General features: G+C 44.2%; 1 protein-coding gene across 4 annotated transcripts in view; it reads left to right on the top strand.

Annotated features, from left to right (window-relative positions):
• The window catches only part of WDR44 (WD repeat domain 44), a 1,281,409-nt gene that overhangs the window by 153,051 nt on the left and 1,101,657 nt on the right, over positions 1-26,701 (top strand). For 2 of the 4 annotated variants that reach the window (XM_069612854.1, XM_069612852.1), the window contains exon 2: positions 1,713-1,769. The exons of the other annotated variants lie outside the window; for them this stretch is intronic. In XM_069612854.1, the coding sequence (XP_069468955.1) occupies positions 1,713-1,769 (57 nt within the window). The remainder of the gene's footprint in view (positions 1-1,712; positions 1,770-26,701) is intronic. 4 annotated transcript variants of the gene reach the window in all.

The following is a 26,701-nucleotide window of genomic DNA, read 5'->3' as shown; positions in this document are numbered from 1 at the left end:
TCAACGAGAATGTCTCGAACATGAAACCTACATGCTGCTTAGTGGACTCTTGCCCCCTTTACGTATTAAAAGGATCCATGGATGATTAGCGCCTCCTTCTCGACGGGCGTAGTAATTGTCGCCTTGAAGGTTTTTTGGGTTACTCCCCTCTTGAAAAAGGACACTCTTGATCCCGCAGCTCCCAGGAATTATAGGCCAATTGCCAATGTCCCATATTTTTTGAAATATTTGACATAGTGGCCTATACACAGTTCCAGAAATTCATTGAGGAAAATAAACATCTAAATCCACACCAGTCTGGCTTTCGAGCCCAGCACGGTACAGAGACGTCTCTTTTGGATCTTTAGTCAAACATTGTGGGAATTATAGAAAGAATGCACCCTGCACTGCCTTTATTGTTTAGATATTTTGCCAGCTTTTGATATCATCGATCAGTCTATTACACAATGGACTGTTAACTATCTCCAACTGCTCAGAAAGTGCAGCCAAATGGATAGCACCCTTTCTTGAACCCAGAACCCCTAGAGGGCTCAAGCAAACCCACATCTATCGCATGCAGTGTTCTGCAGGACTCATGCTTGTCTCCCATGCTCTTTAATATTTACATCAGACCATTTCTCAATCTTTTTGACTTTCTGGGTGTTCAATTTTCTAATTATGCCAATGACACCCAGATCCTGTTCAAGTTGTCTGGCAACTATCAGGAGGATGTTGCAACTTTGAATTATGTTTATCTCGAAATCCAAGCCTGGATTGCACACAACTCATTAGCGCTCAATGACTCAAAAACCAAGCTGCTTATTATGGCCCATGGTCCTTGATTAAGAAACTCAACTCTCAATATGCCTTTTTTGAGGTTGCGGGTAATATAATCACCGTATTTTGGATACCGATCTTTCAATGAAGAAATAGATATCTCAGATTCGCTGATCATGTAATTAAACAGCTCCACCAGATCAGGCCATACCTCTCAATAAAAAACAGATCTCTTCTGGCATCCTCACAAATAAACTCACAATTAGATTATTGTAACAGTCTATTGATCAGCACTTCTCAAGGCAACCTACATCATCTTCAAACTACTCGGGCTATGTTTGGCTTAGCCAGACATGATCATGTCACTACTTTCAAGAGGCAATTGCACTGGCTTCCGGTGAAGCAGAGAATTAGACATAACATTCTCTCACCTATAATGGCCAGAATTTAAGTGCGCCCTAAAAGGTTAGAAAGGAAATCATCTGGCAGAGTGCTACGCTCCTCTGACATGCTTCAGCTTAACCAGGCACAATCTCATATAAAAAAGCTTGCTGACTCCAGCTTTGAATGCAATGCTCCACGTGAATGGAATGCCTTGTCCCTGAATATCAAAACATTTCAATCATTGACAATGTTTAAGAGAAATGTAAATACATTACTGTTCAACTGGCCTGAATAGAAACAAACCTGTCCCCACTCTCCCCTGTCTGTTCTTTCTTTCTCTATTTCACATCCATCTTCTGTTGGAGCACTCTGAGGCCCACAGGCATGTAGCGCCTTATAAGAAATAAATAAATAGTGCATCAGAGTTTACATAGTAAATACCTAACCGGTTGGCTGGGGAGGTAGGACATGTGTAACAGTTATAGAGCCCAATGTAATTGTGAGTCATTCTGTGATCAGTGTGTACTACTGTAATATTAGCTATCCCTACCGCTTTCACTGTCTCTTTGCAGGTACATCAGGAAGACTATCCACACGCAGATCGGACTTGCTTGTACCTCCTATACACAGTAAGTAAGGTATAGATCTTCCTTCTACTTTATATTGGACATATAGACCTTCTTGGTATACTAGTACGAAAGCAGCTATGTGGTATTTCACTCTTTGCTTTAGTAAGAATGGGTCTTGATCAACTCCAGCTTTTGACCTGTCTTATGGCTGCGCATGGACTCATGGGGACGGAATTGATGCACCCTGAATTTACTGTAGACCCCTCAAAGTGCAGTAAGCCGAATACCGGGACGGCATCAAGGTAATCTAACCAATTCTGCCACACAATAAGGAAGCAATGTTCCCAGTAGTATCATAGAAAGGCCAGAGGCAGCCTGCTACAGTAGCAGGGGAGACCAGGGCGTCCCTCAGCATGATCAGCAGATGTACGCTGAGAGCCAGGTGACTATGGTCTGTGCTGTCCCCCACCCACCTGAACCAGGTGGACAGGGTACAGGGGGGGACCGCTGGTGTTACAGGAACCCATAGTAATCGACTCAGCCGGAGATGGCTTTTGTCATGAGATGTCATTGCGCCAGCCAGCCTATCCCTGCAATCGACCTTTCCCAAATTTGATTTATCATTCCTTTTTTCTACAATCGTTCTTAGTTATTACTACTGAAAGTTATCTTTAGGGGGTTCCCCATCATTCCTCAGTGAGACTTTGATGGCTTGGTTATCATAATGGGGGAAGAGGAATTTTTAAAAATCTATTTGTGGGTTCACCTGATCAGCCCCCACACTTGACTTTGGCTCCTTATCTCGTACCCCATCCCGATCTTTTGCGTTCTAGAGGAACTAGTTTTTACGCTGATATAGCAAAGGATGCAGGGATGCTGCTGCGTCTAGTCACGTAACAAATTTCAAATTAAGGTTGATCTTATATGCAAACGCACCCAATCTTGTTGTTTTTAATTGATAAATTCAACTACAGTAATTTCAACAGATTCAATTGCTCTTAACTTTGGTATATGATGAAAAAGATGCAGCACATTATTACGGTTCAATATCGGGCCATCGTCCATGGTCAATATTCTCTCTAGTGTTGGGGTATTCTCTATATGGTTCACCCCGTCGGCTAACACAGTAGAGTTTCTCATTTTTAGTTCCATGGGATTGGCTAATGGTCCCCTGGGTACTGTCTTTTCTGTACTCCTTGTATTACCAGTCGCCAGTAAACCCTTGTTAGCAAATGTTCTGGACAACCTGTCTTTGCTTTCTGGTGGTCTTTACACCATTCTGAAGGTGTTTTCCAGCAAGAGTCAAATGCATGGCTCCTTGGTCAGAACTATTTGAACTTTCCTCAACTTCCCTTACGGTCCGTCTCTTTATTTGGTTGGCCCTTGTGAAAGACATTTTCAACTTTCTCCAATATATTGCACGTTCTCTTAATATTGTCATGTTTGTGCCGTTGTTTTATGAAGCCTGATTGGTCCGGGTTTATTAGCAAAGGCATCAAATATTCGGTACGCTCAAAGCTGGATATCCATCTGGACCTGGTGCTTTGTTTAAAGGAAGATTAAGTATAACCCCATCAACTTCATCCAGAGTTATATCCAGGTTCAGCAAGTGACAATCTGCTACTAATATATGGGGAATAGTGACTGCGTCTAAGTACACCTTTTGGTGCCGTGAATCAAGAAGTTCTGATTGATATAAATTGGTGTAAAATGTATGGAATTTTGAAATAATTTTGGGAGTTTCTCAACAGATCTCACTTGACGGAGCCGAATCTGTTTTATGATTTGAAATGCAGCTTTCTGCCGGAGTTGTCTGGCCAGGAGATGATCTGTCTTAGCTTTTATGTAATATTTTTGTCTAGGGTATAACGGGGCCTTTCCTGTTTCTTTTGTATGATATTAAAGAGATTTAACCTTCCCGTTGCCATTTTATAGATTTTTTGTACACCCGTGTTTGATTTCATTTTTTTCATTGCTGATTTTAGCTCTTCCTCCAGGTTTAATTTCAGTGCCTTTTTTGTTTGTCTAGTGGCCCCTTCAGCTATCAGAGTGCCACCTAAAGCTGCTTTGAAGGCATCCCAGGTCACATTCGGAGTGATCTCCCTGGAAGAGTGGAGATAAAAAAAACTCCCCAATTTTATGTTCTATCTCTGACTACCTGATCCCTCAAAAGGTCATGCAGAAATCTCAAAGCCTACAAAGTCTGTGGGATATTGATCTCTATGGAAATTGGAGCATGGTCTGACAGTGTTATTGTGTTACATATAATCTGCTGCACGCATCCTAACAGTGGAATGGAGGCCCAAGCATAATCAATATGTGAAAATGAGCGATGTACATGGGAATAAACCTGTCTGGCCGCTCTAGTGGCATTCAAATATCTACCAGGGACATCTATGCAAATGTTTGCCTTAGTTTACTGGAGGGGGGTGGTCGGGCATAGCGAGTAGTAGTGCTACGATCGCATAGAGGGTTACAGGCAATATTAAAGTACTATTTCTCCCTCCATGAAAGATTCCAATTGTGTAAGTGTCATTTAGGAACCCTGCCTGGCCTTCATATAAAGATGGTGAGCACGTGTCTCTGGCTTGGCTTTCAAGTGCGTGTGGGTCTACTATGGCGTGCTAAAAAACACATGTTGGGCCACTGTGGGCTGGCCATGTGTTTGCTGCTCTATAGATGAAAAAGACTGAAATCTTTAATAGGTTTTCTCCATCAAGCTGGTGCAGATATGTTATAAAAATAATGAAGAGAATGTTATTCTGTGGATTCCTCTTTCAATTTCTTAGTATTGCTGGACCCTCAGGGTTCATTGGTAAAAGGATCCTTATTAAGAATACACTGACTCTGTGCAATCTTGTTGGGCACTAGGTCAGGTCATTCATCAGCCGACCGGTTTCTGTGGTACAGGGTGGCTAAACCACATTCCTCAGAGTTGTACAGAGGGCATTAAACTGCATGCCTTCTTGGCTACAATAGCAGCGTTGTCTGCGTTAGTTTGAATCCTCTACCTGTAAGGATGACAGGAAGGGGGGGGAGAAAAAAGGGGGGAACAGTTCCCATTTTACAACCTCTCATGTGGTGGTTATTTAACACTGCATTTGTGATACAATATATGAGGAAGGGGAGGCTTACCCTTTCCATGTAGTTGGTCGTTATATGCACGGATGGGTGAGGCGGCCTGGGACCTAGAGGCCAAATACAATATTCAATAAAGTTTTACAAGTACATAGTCACACTAGCCAAAGCAAGCACTAATGATTGCGATCTAGCATTTGGAAACCAATATTGCAATAAATCACTGTGGAGGTGGGCGCGCACTTGCGTGCCAGCTCCTTCTACAAATATACCTCACGGACGGGATCCGATCGTGCAATCCTATCCCCGTTCTCACTGGTACCCTGAGTGTGTGTCTGTCTCCCCCGCTAGTCGGGTAAAGACTCTGAGCGTCAGCTATGCGAGCAGGGGCTTACCTCCTTCTCGTGTCCGAGGGGGGGGGTCTAGCGGGCCGCGCGCGAGGAGTTCTCGACGCTGCGGTTCGCCAGACCCCTCTGTTTATGGTTGTCATGGCGTAGCTGGGCTTCACGTGAGAGCTGCACAAAATGGCCGACTAGAATTGGACTATCGGCATCCATTTTCGAGTCAGGCTAACTGGCTGTAAATGTACGGGGCCATTATTTAATGTACTCATGCCTGTTGTACATTTACTCGCTGCATGTTCAAGGGTACTGGAAGTTCCTGTGTACCGCTATTGTGAATTCTTAGAGCAGTCCAGCCGAGGCTCGTGGTGACATGCTCGTGGTCATATCACATTACGTTCAGAAGGTACATCCTAGCGGGGATGCTGGTATTCCTTACGATAGGGCACACTGTAAACGTCAGCCGTATCATATGGCTGTGGTTAGCTAGCCAAAGCAGGATCTGCATGTCCCATTGTAAGAATACGACCCTATACCACCAATTACATGAACACAGCTCCTGCGGCAGCCAAGCACCGTGTTGTGGAATTGCAGCCAAAAGTCATTCCTCACTTATGGCCGTCTCGTACAGCTGTTTTATGGGAAAGACTTTAAGCACAGTTGAGTCCAGAGACTTCAAAACTCAATGTCTATAGTCTACTTACTGGCATTCAGTAGTGTCTGTATAGGGTACTCCTATTCTTCAGTGTGGCTAGGGTCTGCCAACTGGTTGGTTCGTTAAGGCCAGTCTTGTCGGTCTTCAGGTGGAAGATCCAGAGCTGTTCTCTTCTGTAAAGGAGGTCATGAATGTTGCCGCCCCTTATGGGTACTTCATTTTTTCGATGATGGACCATGTGAAGTACGATGGGTTGTGTTGCTGTTCAAGGAAATGTTCCACCATTGGTGCTGTGGTTTTCTTGGTTTGCATGCATGACCTATGTTCGGCAAGGCGTGTTCTAATAAGTTGCATTGTCATGCCCACATAGCGCTTGATGCATGGACACGTGATGATGTAAATTACATTGCAACTGTTGCAGTTGGTAAGATTCTTTTGCCTGACTCAAAAATGGATGCCGCTTGTACAATTCTAGTCGGCCATTTTGTGCAGCTCTCACGTGGCGCCAGACAACCATAAACAGAGGGGTCATGCCGAGCCGCAGCGTCGAACTCCTTGCGCACGGCCTGCTAGACCCCTCGGACATGAGCAGGAGGTAAGCCCCTGCTCTCATAGCTGACACTCAGAGTCTTTCCCCGACTAGCGGGGGAGACAGACATGCGCTCGGCGTACCAGTGAGAACGTGGACGGGATCGCACGATCGGATCCCGTCCGCGAGGTAGATTTGCAGAAGGAGCTGGCACGCAAGTGCGCAGCCACCTCCACAGTGATTTAATTGCATTTTTGGTTTCCAAATGCTAGATCGCAATCATTAGTGCTTGCTTTGGCTAGTGTGACTATGTACTTATAAATATGTATTTGGCCCCTAGGTCCCAGGCTGCCTCACACATCTGTGCATAGAACTACCAACTATATGGAAAGGGTAAGCCTATATCACAAATGCAGTGTTATCAGGTAAAGGATTCAAACTAGCGCAGACAACGCTGCTATTGTAACCAAGAAGGCACAGTGTTTGATGCCCTCTGTAGAGCCCTGAGGAATGTGGTTTAGCCACCCTGTACCACAGAAACAGGTCGGCTGATGAATGACCTGACCTAAGTCGGTGTATTCTTAATAAGGATCCCTTTACCAATGAACCCTGAGTGTCCAGCAATACTAAGAAATTGAAAGAGAGGAATACACAGAAGAACATTCTCCATTATTTTTATAACATATCTGCACCTGCTTGACGGAGAAAACCTATTAATGATTTCAGTCTTTTTCATCTATAGAGCAGCAGACATATGGCCAGCCTACAGTGGCCCAACATGTGTTTTTTAGCACGACATAGTGCACCCACACGCGCTTGAAAGCCAAGCCAGAGACCCGTGCTCACCTAAATCTACCCTGGTAAAGAAACTGTGTTTCCTAAGTGTGACTATTGAATTGGGCAACCCACAGTAGGCAATCCCTAAACAGTCCCTAGTGTTTTTTATATAGTCCTTCATATAATGATGCCACTGCTGGAGTATTGGACACAAACGCCACAACCACGAAAACATGGCGACCATCTTTATGGGCCTTAGTATGTATCACTTTGATTGGGATGCCAGGCGTGATTGCTGGTGGCACCCCTGGGACTTTCCCCGCAGCATTCGCTTGCAAAATAATAGGGTAATGGCGGAGACAAAATTTGTGTCTATCCAATTCACAGATATGAGTCTCCTAAAACGCCACCAAATCCGGTTGGCTGCACCCCAGTAGTGCCTCAAGTTTCCTCTGCTTGAGCGTGGTGTTTAGGCCCCTAATATGGAGCATCAGGCCCCTGAATGCTATGTATTGACAAAGCCCACAGTCAAGCTATCAACTGTCTGAATCTGTGCATAAAATTTGGTGCCTCATGCGCTATGCCCCCCCCAAGCCCTCCCCCAACCACTAACATTTCCTACCCCAACTGTTTATTTATTTGTATTTTTAAAGTGCCCTACAGCCCACTGGCATCAAGGCGCTGAGAACGAGGGCTGGCTTAAAGGGTTACAGTGAAGCCGCCCAAGGACATTCATAGCTACGGTACATGATTACACATATAGATACTTGGCCACCCAAAGAGTGACTACAGGTACAGGCAGGTTACACAAACAGGCTGGTTTTGATGGCTTTGCGAAAGGAAGCATGGGAGTCAATTTGCCTGATGTGGGGTGAAAGGGCGTTCCAGGTGGTGGCAGCCACGGCAGGGAAGCTAGAACCACCAGCGCAGACTCTGCATGTTCTGGGTACGATTAAAGTGTTGGAGTATGTGGATCTGGAAGCAGCAGGTTTGGAGAACCTATTGGCAAGGTAAGGGGGCGGCTTAATCGTGTAGGCACTTGTGGGTCAGGCCAAGAGTTTTAAAGATGATTCTTTAACGGGTAGCCAGTGGCTGTTGCTGATAGTTTGAGTTAATAGCCTCATGAGGCTGGATACTGTTGTAGTGGGGCTGGTTAGCGACCCATGTGGTGCGCAGAGGTCCTTGCAGGGGTAGTGGGAGCGAGTGTGTGCCCTGTCTGTGGCCCCGTTGGAGGAGGCCGGGAGCTCTGAAGGGGCGTGAGCAGACATGGGAGCTGGGGTTGTGGAGGCCCGGGGTCTTGGAGTATATTGCCGGTAGATTCTCGATCCCAGGCGGCCATGTCTGCTGCGCAAACCTGCAATGGTTGTGGAGAGCAAGTGGGCGGGCATGCGCGCTCCGAGTCGTACATTCCTGATTGTAACTGGACTAATGTGCAGCGGTATGGTAGCATAGTTATGGGCTTTACGCTTACCTTGTATAGGAATAATGGGAGCAGCAATCGCAGTCTGTGCTAGAAATGGTCCCACTGCCCCCCTCCTACTCTACGGTCCCCAGATGTGAGCCACAGTACCTAGGTTATCCTGTGAGTCAACATTTGCCCGAGGGTAAAGTGCGGGGTATCCTAAAACTCCCATCTGTTACCTGAACAGATTGAGTCCAAGATGTTATGCTCCGACAACTCTTAAGTTAGGATGACCAGTTTCTGTCCGTAGTTTCATATTCATCATGACAAGTCTATGGCAAAGCCTTTGGAACCGGACCTTCAAGGCGAGATCTCCAATTGTCTTTCTGTGCGGCCCTGTTTCTACACCCTTGTTGATCGCAGAATGAACTTGCCCAAGGAGTGGGCTGTGTGGTAGTCTGGGCTGTAGCTTTTTCCGCTGGGCCTGTAGTAGTGTCCTCATCTATTTGAAGTTTAGCTATTCCTGCTTCGTGGGAGGTTATTCAATGTCTCGTCCTTCAACAAAAAAAACAAGCCAAATGGAAAAGTCCATCTGTATTTAATCCCACGTGACTGTAATGTTTTCACCACCAATTGGATATCTCTGCATTTTTGAAGGGTTATTTGCGAAAGATCTTGGTACAATTGTATCTCGGACCCGTTGTGATTGGGGTCGCGTTCCTAGCCTCCTTTAGAATTTGCTCTTTTTGTGGGTATAATGCACAAGCAGCAAGAACATCTCGCAGGGGGGCACCGGGTTCCATTCTCTTTGGGCCCAACCTGTGCACTCTGTCCAGCTTGATTGTATCTGGTTCATCCCCTGGTAGTAGGTCCGAGAAAATGTGTGAAAGCGTCTTTAAGTTCCAAGTCTGTCACTGTTTCAGGGAGATTTTTAATGTGGATGTTTGAGCCACGGGGATCTATTTTCCAAATCCTCGCATTGCAGTTAGTTTGTGTGCTACCCTTGTGAGGTCTTCTATTGCCACATCTGCTTGTTTACTTTCCTGTGCGAGTTCTTGTATTGCTCACTCGTTTGTGTGAACTCGATATCCCAATACAGAGATTTCATTACTAAAGTATGTTAATGACTACCTAATCTCTGATGTAAACGTAGAAAACTGCAATTGAAAGGAGGCAGACGACGTTAATTGCAAGTCCTGAAAGCTTTTTGAAAAATCCTCTTTGGTGGCAGCCATGGATAACTCTTCAGAATGTGGCTTGGATAAAGGAACTACTTCCAATGAACTTGTAGAGACAGGTGTGGTAGAGTCTTTAGCCTAGAGTCCGAAAATGAATTAGATCTCGTCTGGTGGACTGCTGCTTGTCCTACCATTGTGTTAATTAGCATGACAGGCCCGGTGTCCAGCTAATGCCCCTTGATTAAGCTTTTAAATGTTAATATGCAGTTCCCAGATATTGTTTGATTTTTGTTTGTAACTTCATATGCTCACTGTATAAAATTGATGATAAAGTGACTTATAGGTTCACAGTTACACAATAAACATTCTTCAGGTGTCACAGGAAGGCCCAATTCCTGCCTAGGGCTTTGGTGACATTGAAGCAGAAGCAGGAAACAATATTCTGCCCCCCTGGAGACAACCGTGGATGCCTGTATGTAACTGAAGTGGGCTGCTAAACTCAATTGGGTAACAAAGTATGAATAGTGGGTTTATACCTCATCTAGGGGGGGTCTAATGAAACCCTTAATAACTTACAGTAATACGCTCACTACGTCCGGGACCATGCTTCCCACACCATTCCAGCTCCGATACTGTTGCTGCGCAAAAAGACCAAATGCTGCTATGTGGGGGATAACTGCTGATCGGGCCCACTTCCAGTCCGGCCGCTCCCAGTTCTTGCAAGCCTATGGGTTCTGCTACGGGTCTACAGATTCTTATCTCACCTTCATACAGTGGCAAAGGTGATGCCCAGCCTCACCATCTATGGCCCCACACGCTCTAGTATCTAGCTTCAATAGTCCAGTATGAGCGGGAGCCCCACCGAGGGGATAACCAGGCGAGCCAACACCGCAGACCTGGATAAGCCACACCCATCCGGCGACGCCAGCCTAAAACATTTTTGGAGAAAAAACGAACCTGCTGTTCACCGTCCCTGCCCAGGGTCCTGCTACAATTTCGTGAACGGCTTGTCCGATTTCTGCACCGCTCCAGAAGCTCTCCTAGCACCATCTGTAAAAAGGGTCACCAGCTTCAGGGTAATCCTTGCAGAATAATCGCTTATGACAGGACCGGAGCACCCGCACGCACATCTTCAAAGTACGGTGGCCATCTTGGAATGCTTGTGTAAGAACGTGATCCAAGATAATTGCTTTGCCACTAGATCTTCAATTTCCTCGTCATAAACAGAAATGTTCATCAAGTAGTTTCCTGGTGAGAACTGTACAGTCCCATCTATTCTCATTGATCCAACTTTCCTCTGGTGAACAACATCTCAAATTACACACATTTTTTTATTTAAACATTTTCACATGTGGCATGTTTTTCTACTTTATTGGCTGTTTTTTTGTTGGCCTTACTCAGCAGTTTTTTTTTGTTTTTTTTTGCCGCTGTGTATTACATTTTTTTTTTTTTACAAATTAGTATCATATTAATAACGCTAAAACTAAGATTGTGACTTTTGCGTGGGAAAAGAAGACCGTAAAGTGGGAACTAAAAGGGACTGATGTTGTCCAGTTCAATTTCTGGTGCCAAGTATTTGGGCTCTCTCCCGGTTGCCTGAGGGGTGTCCTGAGAATATACCTGGGGATTCGGAGCATTACGTGCCAGGCACAAGCTAGACGATTGGCTTACTTGACTAAAATGAAATTAGCAGAGTTAAAAAACTCAAATTTACAGCTAGGATTTTCAGTAATGGAAACCTGCTTGGAAGTATATTGGCCAATCTGGTACGTGACTGGATGCAGGCTCTTGGACTAGTTCCTGGCTGGAAGAGGATGGCCTAATCCTGCCCAAGCCAAAACAGAAATTGAAATCTTGTCCAGAGAAAGATTGCTGGCAGCGGATTTAAAAAAAACTCCATGCTTTACCATCATTCCTAATTTTTGTGCAGTACAAAGTGTGTGTGTCTACTACAGGCCTGTTCCGGGCCTGGAATCCCCAGATGTAAGACAACTTTTAAGACCAGGCTAAACCTAGTGCCACTGGCAAAATGAACCACCTTGCTAAAGGCCCCAGTGAAATGTAATTGCGATATGGGTGCAGATGAAGATTTGGTCCATTTTATTTTGATCTGCCTGTTTTACAGGAGGGAGAGGGTGAGATGGTTAAAACCCCACTGTCTAGCGCAAAATATCAGAACCTGTAAGGAGGCAATAACATTCACTTTTTTAATTGTAATGTTATACAGTTTCTCTTCGATTTGGTCATGTATCTGGACCAAGGGGAGGTTATTCTAAATAAACTCTAGTAAAGAATTATAAGGAAGGCCATGCTTTTAAATTTGACATGTTGTCGTTGGTTTATTGGGATTGGGTTAGGTTTCGTCTTTTATATTTACTGATTGGGAATGTTCTTAACTTTATATTGTGCTGACTTGATACTTAATTACTTAATAGTTAATGGATAACCTATGAATTTATATTTAATGATAAAGAATGTTTTTTTAACTGTTTAATATTTGTTAATGGAGGAATCTGAATAAACTTTGAGATGAATTTTAGGACTAAGGGGGGGCAGGAATGTAAGCGGCTGCACTAGGGTTTGAGAATGTGGTGGGGATCTTTACATTCGTATTGGGGGATGGGGCCGGGGCCGTGCCCCGGACTCCTCATCACAGGAGGGCTCGGACAGGATTTGGTCCTTGCACAATCTGGCAAAATGGTTGCTGAGATATGTAAGAGTAGTCGTTCTTCCCATGTCCCACCCGTTCACGATCTGCTAATTGATTGGTCTGACTTCCTGGTAGACCCTGGTTGTCCCCAATATCCTTCCTGTCCTTGTTGACCAATTTTCCACGGATAGGTTGCTTCCCTTCCTCTCTGCCAAATCCTCCCCTAAATCTGCCCCTTGCAACAGGGTTCTGCATCTGTCTCTGTAGGTTTTGTAACTGTAAGGCCATTTGTTTATTCTCAGTAGTCTCCTTCTGTTGTTCCTGACTAGCATGCAGTGGTTTGCACCAGCCTTTAGCTCCGATAAGGGCTTATTCTGCCACCCAATGCACAGTTTTCAGTTGTGCTTGAAACCTGGGTAGCAGACCACATACAAAGGACTTTGCTGTAGCCTTCTCGCCGGTCCCATCTGGTTTAGTAATACTAGAGTGCAACACTTCCTTAAGCGGGTTCAAATAGTCTGTTGGGGATTCCCCTTTTTTGTTCTGCTTACTGTAGCCTATCTTTGCCCAGTCGGTCTTTCTAGGGCAGATTGCCGGAATTGCCGCAATCAATCTATCTCTAGCCTGCCCGAGTCATCTCTCGTACCGGGATCAGTCATCTGCCAATTTGCATGCTGCATGACCCGATGTCTTACATCAGTGCTCTCATGAGCTGAATTATATCAGCCCAAGCAGGATTTTAACACTGTATAACAGTGCGCATCTCCTCAATGCACCATTCCGGTTAGTCTCTAATACTACGAAACGCCTTAGTCAGATTTAATTAATCACCATAAGCATGCAGGGCAGCAGCAATTCATCCGCTGGCCCTCCTGGCATCTGTCTGAGTGGCGCCTGAAGGATCGTAGTATCCCACCTGGACTAACTACATCCCCTCATGACAGAGTGAAAGAGCGAGGCGTTTCTGGTATGTGTCTGAGCCCAACCACACCCGAGGAATTGGGCTGGGGTTGCATTAGTGCAGGTTTTACTTGGAATTGAGGTTCTGCTACGGCAAGTGGCTGGGGAGCCTGCACACCCTACCAGTGTTCCTGCTGCAATATTACATAAGCGCAAAAGGAAATCTAGATCTTATGCTGTCTCATTGTCATGCTCGTCCTGTCCAGTGTCTGTCTCTTTTTGTCTACTGCATGAGGGCATTATAGATTAGGTAACCCTGCTGCTCTTTCTCCACAGAAACCTAATGTGTCCCAGCAATCTATCATTTTTCATGTCTTTTTAATCATCTCATCTTGGACTTCTGCCTAGTTGTCGCTTTCTCCAACCACGTAGCATATGCCCCTCACTTCCTAGAGCTCAACTTTACTTTTCCTTTTTATTTCTACAATGCTCCTTGTATATCCAGATTGAAAGTCCCTTGAACTGGGAACGGAGTATGTCTGTTACCTTGTGTCAGCAGGTGCCGTGGTTGGAGAACTCTTACATGGCACTGATAAAGTAAATGTACATAAAATAAGCAAGGGTGCCCTTAGAAGGGCTCTCGCCTGCCTTAACTATTTTTTGCCCATTTTTCCCTTTTATTTAATCTGCAGATGCCTTGTAAACAATCGCCCCTGCACCACACGTTCTTGAACACCACTCCTATACGGGCCTGGGAAGGATGGGGATTTTAGAGATTCAGCAGAGTGGTCTTGAAATGGCTATTAAGGCACTACAGGGTTCGAAATTGAGGGAAGCTGGGAGCTATTTAGGTCCTGGTTCAAATCCAGGCCAATTTATGCAGAAAAAACACCTTTGCAAATTTTTACTTTGTGTGTTTATTAGGTCGCATCTATACAGCATTTAAAGCATAAGGGTTCATAAATAGTGGAAACATTTTAATTGTGCATCTTATGTAGAAGTTACATTTGCAGAATGCTATGTACTAGCTCCTCGTTACACAGGGTGGTCACTAGTTTATACTTCACATCCAGGAGCTGCTAGCTCCTGCTTATCCAATCCTAATTTCAATCACCTGTCCCTATTTAGGTTTCAGGCTGTTGGTTCATACAAATTACGTTTCCTTGTTCTTTAGTTCCCCTTTTATTCCCTATGTCGAACAGAAATACAGATATACAGAAAAGGGCCCTTTTTTGAAGAGTCCTCAACCAGTCCAGAACCAGAATATACCAGAGCGCCTGCTGACTCTTACCAGACCACCTACCAAAGTTATCCCTGCCATTATTTTGCCAGATCTCTCCCAGGGTAGAAATAAAATGGGATTATCCATACCACAGCAATGGAACAGGCAAAAACTACAACAATGAAATGACCCACACGGGACTGCCATCTCATAACCCCCGAAAGCAATCTTCCAGTCTTAATGATCATGGTAAAAACCCTTGCCACTCCTGAGCAGCTTAAGCGAGCGCAGCACTTCTAGGCATCCTCCTCCCGGCTACCCTTTGGAGTTTTTAACCAGGAGTACTTATCTCTTACAGTTGTGACTGTTGGGCGTTCGAGAGGAGGTTGCCCACAAATATAGCATTGCACTACGGGTCCAATTCATTGCTCTAACTGTCTGAGTAGTCTGACTTACATTGTCATTTTTTTGGTGATGGAAAACACAAAAGTTCATTTATTAGTTGTCTTGCAAGACAAACCTCCAGCATCCTATCTGTTAACCTGTTTTTCTCCTAACCCCGACCCGCGCTCCAGACCAGTAGCTTTTCTAAAGTACTCCAGACCAGTAGCTTTTCTAAAGTACTGACTGTGACTGTCAAACTATCGATGGTTTAGGGTAGGCTTTCTGGCACGCTATTCCCACTTTAAAGGAAGGGTGGGTTCATGAAAATCATTAGTCAGGCTTCTATACAAATTTTAGGGGGTTGACGTGTAACATAGCACTTCTGGTCATAAAAGCCATTGGGTTGCTTCGGGTCTTTCCTTCTCAGGCGAGTTCCATAGGGCACCCACCTCAATGACAGTATCCAATTGCTATGAACATTCTATTTCACCACTTAGCAAGCAACGCCCACCTGGTGCCTTCCTGCTTGCCGCTCTTTTTCACCACTTAGCAAGCCCCGCCCACCTGGTGCCTTCCTGCTTGCCGCTCTTTTTCACCACTTAGCAAGCCCCGCCCACCTGGTGCCTTCCTGCCTGCTGCTCTTTTTCACCACTTAGCAAACCCTGCCCACCTGGTGCCTTCCTGCCTGCTGCTCTTTTTCACCACTTAGCAAACCCTGCCCACCTGGTGCCTTCCTTCACCATCACTGTCTTTTGGCCAATGCTGGATTTGACTTTTATGGACTTCATTCATTCACGGTGCGTCACTCTTTCTCAACTCTCATGCTGGACTTCCTTTGCCTCTTGTGCTCATGGTAGGCCCTGAATCATGCTGTTCCCATCTTCATCTTGTATCCTGGCTTGCAACATTAGGTGCTAATACTAACTTCTACAATTGTATTCGCTCTCCACTCTTGCTTCTCCACTCTTTTTGACTGCTTACTCTTTTCTCTCCTCCTTTCCCTTCTCCCTTTTCCTATCTCCTCCCCTTACTTTCTTCTATGCACTTACTCTATCAGAATTGTCCCTGGACCTAATTGTTACGCTCACCTGGCTCCCACAGGGGCGTCGGTCGGATCCGGATGGCTGCGGTCTCCACCAACATGATGCGTAGTGCAGAGATGACTGACTGGACTGGCCCTCCTAATCTTGTCTGCGTGACCCGTAGAAGTATTCTCCTGCAAGTGGAGAGATGGATTTAGCCACCCGTGAATTCACGTGATGGCACCCCCCACAGTCCTCCCAACTAATCACCTCCGAAGTGCCCCTCAGCAATCTCACCTTATATTCTTGAAAGATGAGCTCTCCATCCAGCATGGATTGCAGGGGCGCGTTGATGCCAGTTACTTCACTGGTTTGAAGGCGTGGGAGAGTTCCGGAGAGTATTGACTCTAATGTTCCTGGCAAGGTCCAGTAAGTATCAAGTTCATAGAGTTCAATATGTCCGATGTTTCACTCTTGTCCCCCCTTCCTTCCTATGTCTTGCAGCTGAGATTGTGCAAAGATGCCCTCGTGGCAGCTGGTGGCACTCAGGTAAGAGTCTGTATTACCCGACGCTGTCCGGTAAATGTTGCACGTGTTTAACGTGTTGTTTTCTCTCTTTGCAGGTGCGGCACATGAAGATGTGGAGATTTATAGAATAATGCCTCCGGTGGTAAATCGGGTAAGTCTATGTTGATAAGAGTTATATTTGTTGGTTTTCTCGGCTCACCTTGTTGTTTTCTTTTGTCCCTCAGGTGCCGGAGTTTGGCGAAGAAATGGAGGCAGCGCCGAATCGAAAGATGCTGCAAGGACTGGTGAGTATGGCGCGGCGCTGCAGCTGGAAATGCGATGCGTACAGAAATGATATTCTTTCCAGGTCCGGAGGCGAGATGGATCCGGAATCGGGTGAGGAATTGGAAAATAATTGGTTTTCTAACCTTGTCCTTTTCTTTCCTCTTTGTTTTAGGAGCTCCAGATTCGAGGCGGGCGTGGCGGAAGACTGGATGCAGACTGCAGGCACGGTGAGCGCTATGCTGCTGGATGCAGAATAACGCAAAGCGTGTGCTGTTCGGGCGTGGTTTAAATAGCCTCCAAAGTAGTTCCAGGTAAAAAGTTCCCTAGAACCACACCCGAGTAAAAAATAGTCCCTGTAATAAAATAGTCCCATCCAGGTCTCACATTGGCTTGGACTCACTAGCAGCATAGTCTGCATCTGGTAAGTAAAGTCTATGAGCCTGGCACCTATGGCGGGGGCTGTTGGGGTTTTAATAAGTATCTGGATGCCTGCTCCCGGAGCTGATGGGCTTGGTCTTGAGGCCCGGGGGTAGGCATCATGACACTAATATGATAGCAACCTCGTCTGTTTCCTCCACCCTCCGATTACTGTCTTTTTCCTCCCCACCATCCCTCCAGCACTCTCTGAAATGTTGTCAGGCCTAGTATGATAGTCGCTTGTTTTGTTCCTCCCCTCCCTTTCTGCACCCCTCTCCCTCACCTTTTGTTTTTCTTCGGCTCTACCAGAAATGTTGTCAGGCCTAGTACGGTAGTCGCCTGTCTGTTTCCATTTCCGTCCCACTTTCCCCCTCCCTTCCTTATCTATGTCTTAGCTCTTGCACTATCTGAAATGTCGTCAGGCCCAGTACGATAGTTAATTTCACATCCTTACTGTTCATGGCCTGTAAGAATGTGGTTGTATTTTCCCTTGTTCCCTCCCTTGCCTTGAAGCGCTTTGAAACGCATTGTGTATAGGCGCTATATAAATAAACGATCATATCATCATATTGTTCGTCCCACTAGCCCTAGACAGATGGCCTTGTTCCAATCACCTCAGATGGTGAAAAGGACTCGTAGTCAGCAGTTTTGGTGCACATGCACAGTCCAGTCCACATTGTATGTGGATTGTCCACAGTCCAGAGAGAGGATTTGGCCTACAAAACGTCTGCCAAAAGAAAAAAATATAATAAAACACTACAGACGGGGAAAGAACACAGACTGATATCAGAAAGCAGAATAATCCTTCTTGAAGATGTTTTTAAAAAGAAAAGGCCCCCCACGCTTCTTTCACCTCAGTCTTTATTTGTTTTATTAGGTCCGGGACCGTACACTATCGCACTGTAAATTAGGCATTAAAATAGATTGGTGTAATAGGTGAAGGAAATGTCAGCCGCATAACTTGCCTTGCCTATCATGCTGGAGGTCTCACACTAGTATAGGTTTGGAGGCTTAGATTTCTTTGCCAACCATAGCCACTGTCCCAGGAGTGCGGCTGAGAACACATTATCCATCCCATCGGCATGCCTTCCCAGAGATAATCTGAGACCATTCAAAGATCAGGCGTTATTGGGGTTTGTCAAAATAGTTTGGTTAGGACATCCTGCGCAGCCGTTTGGATGACATGCGTGGACCTTTCCTTTACCACTCAAAATTCAATGCAATTTTAGCTAAATGTTGGAAAAAGGGGGATAGAAATATTACTGAGAGACCTTGAAATGAGTAGCAAAGATATGATAGAATCTTTCTCTAAATGGCTTCTATTTGTCCTATTTATGTCTTATCCAGTGGGGTCCATTTCTACAAATCTGATTTAGTTTGTTTGAACAGGGCAGAATAGTTTGCCCGATTCAAGGATCTCGTATGTGGGACTAAAGTATACCCAAGTATTAGATATTTGTGGTCATCCACTTAAATGCTAGATGCTTTTAGCTCTTTTTATGCTCTTGGTGGTTCAGAATGAAGCTAAGAATTTCAAACTTATTCAACATTAACATTAAAGGAATGGTTTGGTCAGATTTATTATTGTCCCTATGGTTCGGCCATGTGTTTGTAACCATAAGTTGATCGATCGTACAAACATTTCCTATGCACCTTACCAGAGTTTTCGTTTTTTGAACACCAGCGAAATCGGGCAGCAGGGCGCGGCCATCTTGTGATAAGATTATCAGTTGCTGCATCGCCCTGGGTGAACTGCCTTTGCGGCACTAAATCATATCCCCCGCCCCTGAGCCTGACCTCACCAAATCACTGATATTCTCTGCCTCTCTCTGTGACGTTACTGAGCAGCGTAGCCAAACGTGGCCAGTCGTCACCTACATGACTTGTTTTCTGGGTTCTGCGGCAACACACATCTCACAACACAGCGCGTCACAATTTGGAATATGAAACTGTACTTTAAAAGGAAACAGCAAGACTGTACAATTGGTAAAGTACATTTATTTCACATTAAATGCTTCGAGAACATTTGGCGATTGACATATTCAATCAAAATGGAACTTATTTTCTTTGCTCTCGATCCGCAAATGTTTATCGTGAGTCACACGCTGGTCCTTTTGGGTAAACAGGGTGTTCGTTTTGGGTAAATGAAGCACTTTGGTCGCACAGTGAATTGCAAGGCTGGTGCATCAACTTGACACTAGACCACCGTAAAGGTTATGTTGCTACGAATCGCTGGTACAGCGTAAGGGCATATCGGCCCTTGGCTATCGTCCCAAAAAAGAGTCAAATAAATCTAGTGATTGACATGTAGCTGCAGCTGGCGGTTGAAGAATCCATTGGTTGGGGTCTGGAATAGATGACAATCGCAGAACGGCAGGATGTATCTGTTTGCAAAACATAAATATAAATGTCTAAGTAGGCGATCTTTATTACAATGAATCATTTTACTTATTAGCACAGATGTGACACAATGTGAACCAAGAGAACACAACGTGGAAAGTACTCCGCTATTTGCTTCTGAGGATAGTGCAATGGAGTATGTTCAGCACTAAACGTAATGCGTAAACTGAGGCAACAATTTGAGGTGCACAATGTAATGATTTATTAGCGTTGAACCAGGGGAAACGAGTGGTGGTGTACTTGCGCTTCATTGCAATATGCCACACAGAACGAACGAGTACAATGTAACTCAGCAATAATGGTTAGCTATTGATATTTGGACTAGTTCTGGTATAAAATTGTCTAAAGAGAAACTTACATTATATTCAGCATTTCCATTCTCTTGGCGTAATGCAGACCGCTACGCAGACTCCGTTCGTGTAAACGATTTTTTAATTACTGAAATTACATGTAACTAAGTCCAGTTTTGGAATGGGCAACCTTATCATATCCTACGTTATTACACCCCTCCTTCAATTCAATCTCTTTCGGAATGGTCCCTGTCTCTCAAGGTCAAAAAACAATAGAACCTTATACTGTGTGCGATGCGTGGGCCTCCCCAGCTCCCAAGTAAAAATTCAAAGCTGGTGACCTTCACTCACAATGATCATACATTCTTAGTTTGCAACATCTCGTGTCAATGCATCCATGAGAACTGGAATTTGAAGCACGGGCCCTGGAGGAAAAAATTGGAGGCCGTCACTGCTCGCTGTTCGTGGCGCTGCTGAGGAGTAGGGGAAACTTGCCAATGACAGAATGCGCCCTACTCCAAAATTGTAGTCGAGGAAACACAAAAAACAGAGTCGGTGTGTCTAGTAATAGCCCCGCCTCTGCTTATCTCACAGCCTCCTACCCCATGGCATGTTTTCACAGTCAGTACTTCCTACGTGTCTAGTATCTTATGTAGCCCAGGTCCCATCCCTTTTGTGTGACGAGCAGATATTCAGCTGTTTGGGGAACTGTATGGCAATGCAACTGCCGAAACCCAAAGATTCTTACACATTGTTATCCATCAGGCACTAACACGATAAATGAAAGTCCCACAGTAGCTCGACGAAACTGTGAAATGTGAAAGCAGTGTTACATTGTATGTCAAGCGTAACAATTGTACTATTTAAAAAAAAAAAAAAGGACGAGGATAGATTTCAAAAGAAAAAATGCATACTTTATTTGGACACTTTATAAAAACATTTTTGGCAAAAATAAAAACAGATGTTAATAATTTGTACCGGGATTTGAACTGTTCAACGAGCTCTGCTTTGGGCGGACATGGCACCTTAGCAATGTTTTGTGGCAATGTATGTGTGCTCTGAACAGATTCCTCCGCAATTCGATGAGCATGCATCTCTACGACATTAATAATAAGTTAACAAAATCGAATTCCATTTCCTCATATACTGGTTTGACCACCCATTTTTTTTGCTTCTTTTCATAAAGGCCATAGTGTAGCGAAGCATCCCTAAATTTCCTGCAGTCCTAGATTTTTCACGGTCGACATTCTCGTTATGCGCTAATACCGCTAGTCATGTCCTATATTTCATCCCTCCGATGCCGAAATGCAATCTCTTTGGCCTGTACTTTAGGCACATATTACGGAACACCTCCAAATCTCCTGTGTGACAGAATTCTGTGAGTCCCTTCAGATCTCTTGATAGAGTTTTGTCAAACACAATCTTCTCAAGGGCTTTGTGTGGATGTGTGGAGGTGAAGATGGAATCAACCACTTCTTCTTCCGTGCCTGCTCCGGGGACAAAGGGCCATGTTCACATTGGTGGAAATATTGGTTTTCTGTCCAGTGGTGAACGTCGGAACAGTGGTGCATTAGTGACCGTAGAATTCCACAGACCCATCACATGTTTTGGAGCTCCACCAAAGATGGTTGCTGAAAGACTGTGACCACGGTGAAATACTTTCCAAACCTTTTTTTTTTTCCTGCAGCCGAGATTTTTTTGATTGATTTGGCAACATGCCATACATCAAATTGACGTTTAATATTTGAAAACTGCTCTATCATTGTCTTGGCTATTGAAACGTGTCTGTCCTTGGCTATCAGGTCGATTTGCATTCCCCTCGATTGTAGATCTTGCAGTGATTTTTATAAAACCAAGTTTCTCCATGGCCACTGAGGATGTACATTCGGACACCTGCACGACCACCAAACTCACAATTTTCTTACTTTCCATGTCCTGGAAGTGGTATGTGCAGTTTTTGCAGAAAATACGGGGCTGTGACACTCTTCATCATGGGCTAGCCTAAACAGTTTGTCGGAGAATATACTTTGAATAGACAATTGTTCAATTTTCCATGCTTCACTAATGGCAGGGAATAGATAATCGCGTTGATATTTGTAGTACTGCGTTTTAGAAATGAAATGGAGTCCCACAAACTGACAGAAACTGGATAACTTCCTGAAACTAGAGCCACTGAAAAGTAAAGCTGCTGCACACAGTAGATTGCCAGCTGGCAGTTTCCCCAGCATCGGTTGAGCGGACCATGAAAGTGTTATGTAGCATTTCACAGGTGGCGTGTATTTTGAGGTTACTGCCATGTGTTACACGAGTCACATTCACCAATGACTTCCCACATACTTCCCCTCTCACTGAATGCACACATTTCAGCATCTTTATAATCTCCAAGCTGCTGTCGAATACTATGTATTTGGACTACTTTAATAGAATGTCATCCTGCATTAATATTGTTTCGGACTGAATCGTTGTGGACATGTCAGCCAAACTGGACATACTATAGTTGAGATCTTTGTCTAGTTCGTCGGTCAATTGTGTTGATGCTTCAGTCTCTGTCATTTCAACATGTTACTTGACCGTGAATAGGAGAAACCATCAATGTCGACTGCTTTTTGGGTGGCATTTTATTGGCAGGTGTCAATTGTGTCAATGCTCTGTGACTAATGTAAAAGTATCTTCTATACATTCAGTTTCATCTTCATCAGGTGGAGCAGTTGCATTGTAGCAATGGTCCAAAAAGACATTTGCTGGTCACATTAAATTCATTTTCTGGCCATTGGACAAAGGCATCTCGAGTCTCAACACGCTGCGCCTCAATTTAGTTCCTCCATGGTGAAAACAGTTTGGCAAGCAACATCTCTCATTTGTGTCGTTGTCTGTGTCTGCATAGTCCGTACTCCATCGGGCAACTACAGGATAGATAGGAAAAAGGATGTTCAATGTAAATCCAACATACAGTATCCTACAATTTACATTAGAAAGAAGCATATAATGAAGGCCTCAGCACAAAACAATTGCTAAAAATTGAAACTGTTTAAAAATAACCTTATTTTTCTTTCTTTTCATTGAAACCTTCTTTACTCTCACATCACCAACAGCAAGTTGGTGCACCGACTCTGATCCACGTGCCTCCCGTGCAATATACAGATCTGTATACATCCCTAGAAAAGAGTATCCATTTAAAATAAGTAATTTTTATTTCTAATAAAATTAGACCGACTTTCTTTCTTTAGAGGGTACTGTCAGTACGCATACCTCTGGCTCTGGATCAACTACAAGGAATGATGTAATTGTAGTGGACGCTTCAGCATCTCCCTGAAGCACAGTACTTGCATTAGCAAGGATGAAAATATTGGAAATTGAACACACATTGGGACGCGGACAAAGGTACATCTCAATAGCAAACCACAAATTAAAAATTGTGTAAAAGAATGACACGGTACGTAAATATGATCAGATTATCTCAAATTCCATGCATAAAACAATTCCGGAACTGAATAGCCAAGTAAGACTACCTGATATGCGCTCGAAGTGGTTGTTGACTCCAGGCAAGACATGGATGCTGAATCTTGCTCCTTCATATTCAGTGCATAGTCATTGAGTTTTAAAGGGAAATAATTATCTGATTTAGAAATGCTAATCTTAAAAATTGGCATGTAAGTAGACAGTTTACGAAAACATTATGCTTATTTCAAAGGACACTATAGCATAGTTATTAGTGACATTTACACCTAAAATAGCAATCAATCCATTTGGTTACCTGCACACTGCCGCAAGGCCTAAAGCTAAATCCGGAAGCGTGACTCACCTATGGTGGCATGTGAATGAATAATGTCGGAATAGCGTTTGGGAGCAATTTTCGAGTCGTTCTCAGTTGATTCTTCTTTGTGTGCAAGGATGTGTCGTACATATTCGGGGTAAAGTGCAGGCTGCAGATGCGGTATCCATCACCCCTGTTGTCCTCCAAGACTTTTTTACCCGACTTTCAAGCTCTGCCGGTGCATATCCGCAATATCTGACTCATTCTCTAATTCGATCTACTGTCTTGGGGAATGCATGCATTGTAGTGCCTTCAGATTTGTCATGGGTCTTCGAAGAGCAAACGAAAATCGAACATGCAGGCATTGTTGTAAATTCTGCAAAAAAAGGTCAACATTATTCAAAATTTACTTTGCATAAGAATGTGAGAGAGAAGGAATTGGACCATACATTCTTCAGTGCAGCGTGGGCGGCTGTATTATAGGATATCTTTCATAAACAATTCATTGATGTGACGAAAATCAGAACATGTTTCTCGTCCCTTGAATGTACTATCGTGCATGAAAAGAAAAACATGCTTATATTATAGACCTGGTCCGCGAAGGATGCAATTCGATGCCAATTGACACCGATGAAAATTGATATATTGATAACAGAACAAATGAAACTCAAGTCAATAGCAATTAGACAAATGAACATGGCAATACTGAGTACATTAGTTCGAAATAGATAGAAATTTACAGAGGAAGGAGATATGATTAGGATACATGCCCTTACCTTGACCAACAGTTAGATTCAGCAAGCAGAGTAGTTGGTGGCAGGAGAACAGGGAGATGTTCCAAGGTAGCACACTGACGAGTTGATTTGCAGCGGTCACAGAAGTTCACAGATAGCACGACGACAAGCAGATAGCATCAGTCACCGGGGTTCTCAGGTAGCACGGTCACGAGTTGACTTGCAGTGCTCAAAGATGTTCTCATGATAAATATCAAGTGGTTTATAAAGAATTACAAAAAGGGGTGTAGATGTGAATGAATGACGTGTATATGTCGTGGTATTCCTTGGATTTCTGGGGCGCGGCCCGCTTCAAGTGGAGCCTGCCAGGAGACACAGGGTCTGAGGAGGGCATGTGAACAATGACCCCTGTGCGAAAGATAGCTTTGAAGTGTACATGGTGTTTGGCACCTTGGCCGTTCGCGCCCCTGACAGCACCCCTTGGCAGCACACATCCACTGGTGCCAACTGCCTTTGATTGTGGAGGGGGTATGGATGGGCCTGGGGCGTGCAGACAAGGCACCGGAACACTGGTGGAGACGCACTTGATTCACTGAAAAACTGAAACAACCATTGATAAAAAATGTTTTTTTATTTTGTTTTTTATTTTGATGGCACAAAACTACTACACATTGTAAAGATCTGGTTGCAGCACAGTAAGGGAAAATCCCCTGTACTGACCGCTGTCACTGGGGAAAGTTTCTCTAATGGCACCAAGGACACAGGCGGGTATTACTCGTCGAACGCGGTGTCCAAGCCTCCCATGAAGCCACCATGTAAACGAACGATAGGCCACCAGCCGGTACCACCTGTGAAAGAGAAAGATACAAACTGTTTTTAAATGACCAAGATAAGTGTATTAAACCTTAGTTGTCAATGACAATTCTTGTATCCAATGGTATTTTTGCCAGGACAAATGCTACCTAGACACTGCACAATATTTTTTTTTTGGCAATTTTCTTTTATTTTTAATGTTGTTTGGTTGAAAACAACCTTTAACATATAGATATTACAAAACATTACAGAACATTAGAGAGGTAATAATTGTAAACATCAGTCACAAGTTTCTTAAAACTATTGATCACATCTTAAGAACAAATACACAAATCACAAGACACGTTCTACTAAATCTGACTATAATACCAAGTTTTACCCTTAAAGTATTTTACAACAGCATACTCAAGATTCAATCTCCAAGTCCAGGGAATTAATAAAGTTAGCTACCACTAAGACTGTTGAAGTTGTGTGGCCTGATGGACAAATAGGGCAGATACTTTCTGCTTCGCACAGGATCTCTTGGTCAAGGAATTTCTTTTCATAAAGTTCCACCTGTGCCCCTGAAGATTAGGGCAGTGACTAAGTAGGTTTTTAAATGTCTCACATTTACACTGCACAATATTGAACGACTTTTATATGACTATTACTAGAGAATTGCTAGACTTAATTGGCATGACCATGATATATTGAAGTTACGACAATATAGGAGACAACCATGAAATAAGTAGTTGCCTAACTGACATCACAACCAGAGTGTACTTACTCGTTACTCGGATTACGAGGGCATAAGCACCATCAAAATCCTCAACACGGACCGTGCGAGGCAGGCTGCCCTGAAGTCTGGCAGCTCGGTAACTCATTGCAGGCGTGGCTCGCCTTGCAATATGTAGGACAAGCATTCAGAGTTTTATCGGCAGCAGCAGTTCTTCACCTCGGCTGGCATTAGCGCGCACCGATTGCAGGTACACCAGGTGGAGACGCCGTCCATGCGACTAGGCTCAGGCTCTTGATCTGTTGAATCGTCCTCCCAACTGTCATCCGAAGCCCCATAGTTTCTGCATCTTTCTCTTTCCAGTAATTCCTCCTCGGAATAATCGGGCTCGTATTGGTAGCGCATTATTGTTGCCATTGTGGGGTAAACAAATGAATAATTTATAGTGATGGTACTGGTATCTGTTCGCACAGGCTACAAGCAACGAAGGTAGCTGACCAGTGCACAGAAACGGGTCACAGAATACTCAAAGTAGTACAGTGAGAGGAATGGAATAGAATATCTGCTGTCAAATGTTGTGAAACGGTCTGTTTATACTTATTGAGGAAAGAGGCGTCCTGCCATTTCCATGGCGACACGTCATTAGTTGAAGCGCAGAGAATGTTGACACGAGACGTGCTTTGGCGTTGTGAATTGGGCGGTACACGTCTAGTGATGTCTGGCAGTGGGGCGGGAGGTATGATTTAGTGCCGCAAAGGCAGTTCACCCAGGGCGAAGCAGCAACGGATAAGAATATCACAAAATGGCTGCGCCCTGCTGCCTGATTTCGCTTGTGTTCAAAAGGCGAAAACGCTGGTAAGGTGCATAGGAAATATTTGTACGATCGATCAACTTATAGTTAAAAACACATGGCCGAACCATAGGGACAACAATATTTCT

The sequence above is a fragment of the Ambystoma mexicanum genome, chromosome 5p (genome assembly GCF_040938575.1).
Source record: "Ambystoma mexicanum isolate Mex_15411 chromosome 5p, UKY_AmexF1_1, whole genome shotgun sequence".
Classification (NCBI taxonomy): Eukaryota; Metazoa; Chordata; class Amphibia; order Caudata; family Ambystomatidae; genus Ambystoma; species Ambystoma mexicanum.
Note: the sequence above shows the minus strand (reverse complement) of the source record. Positions and strands in the feature narration are given on the sequence as shown.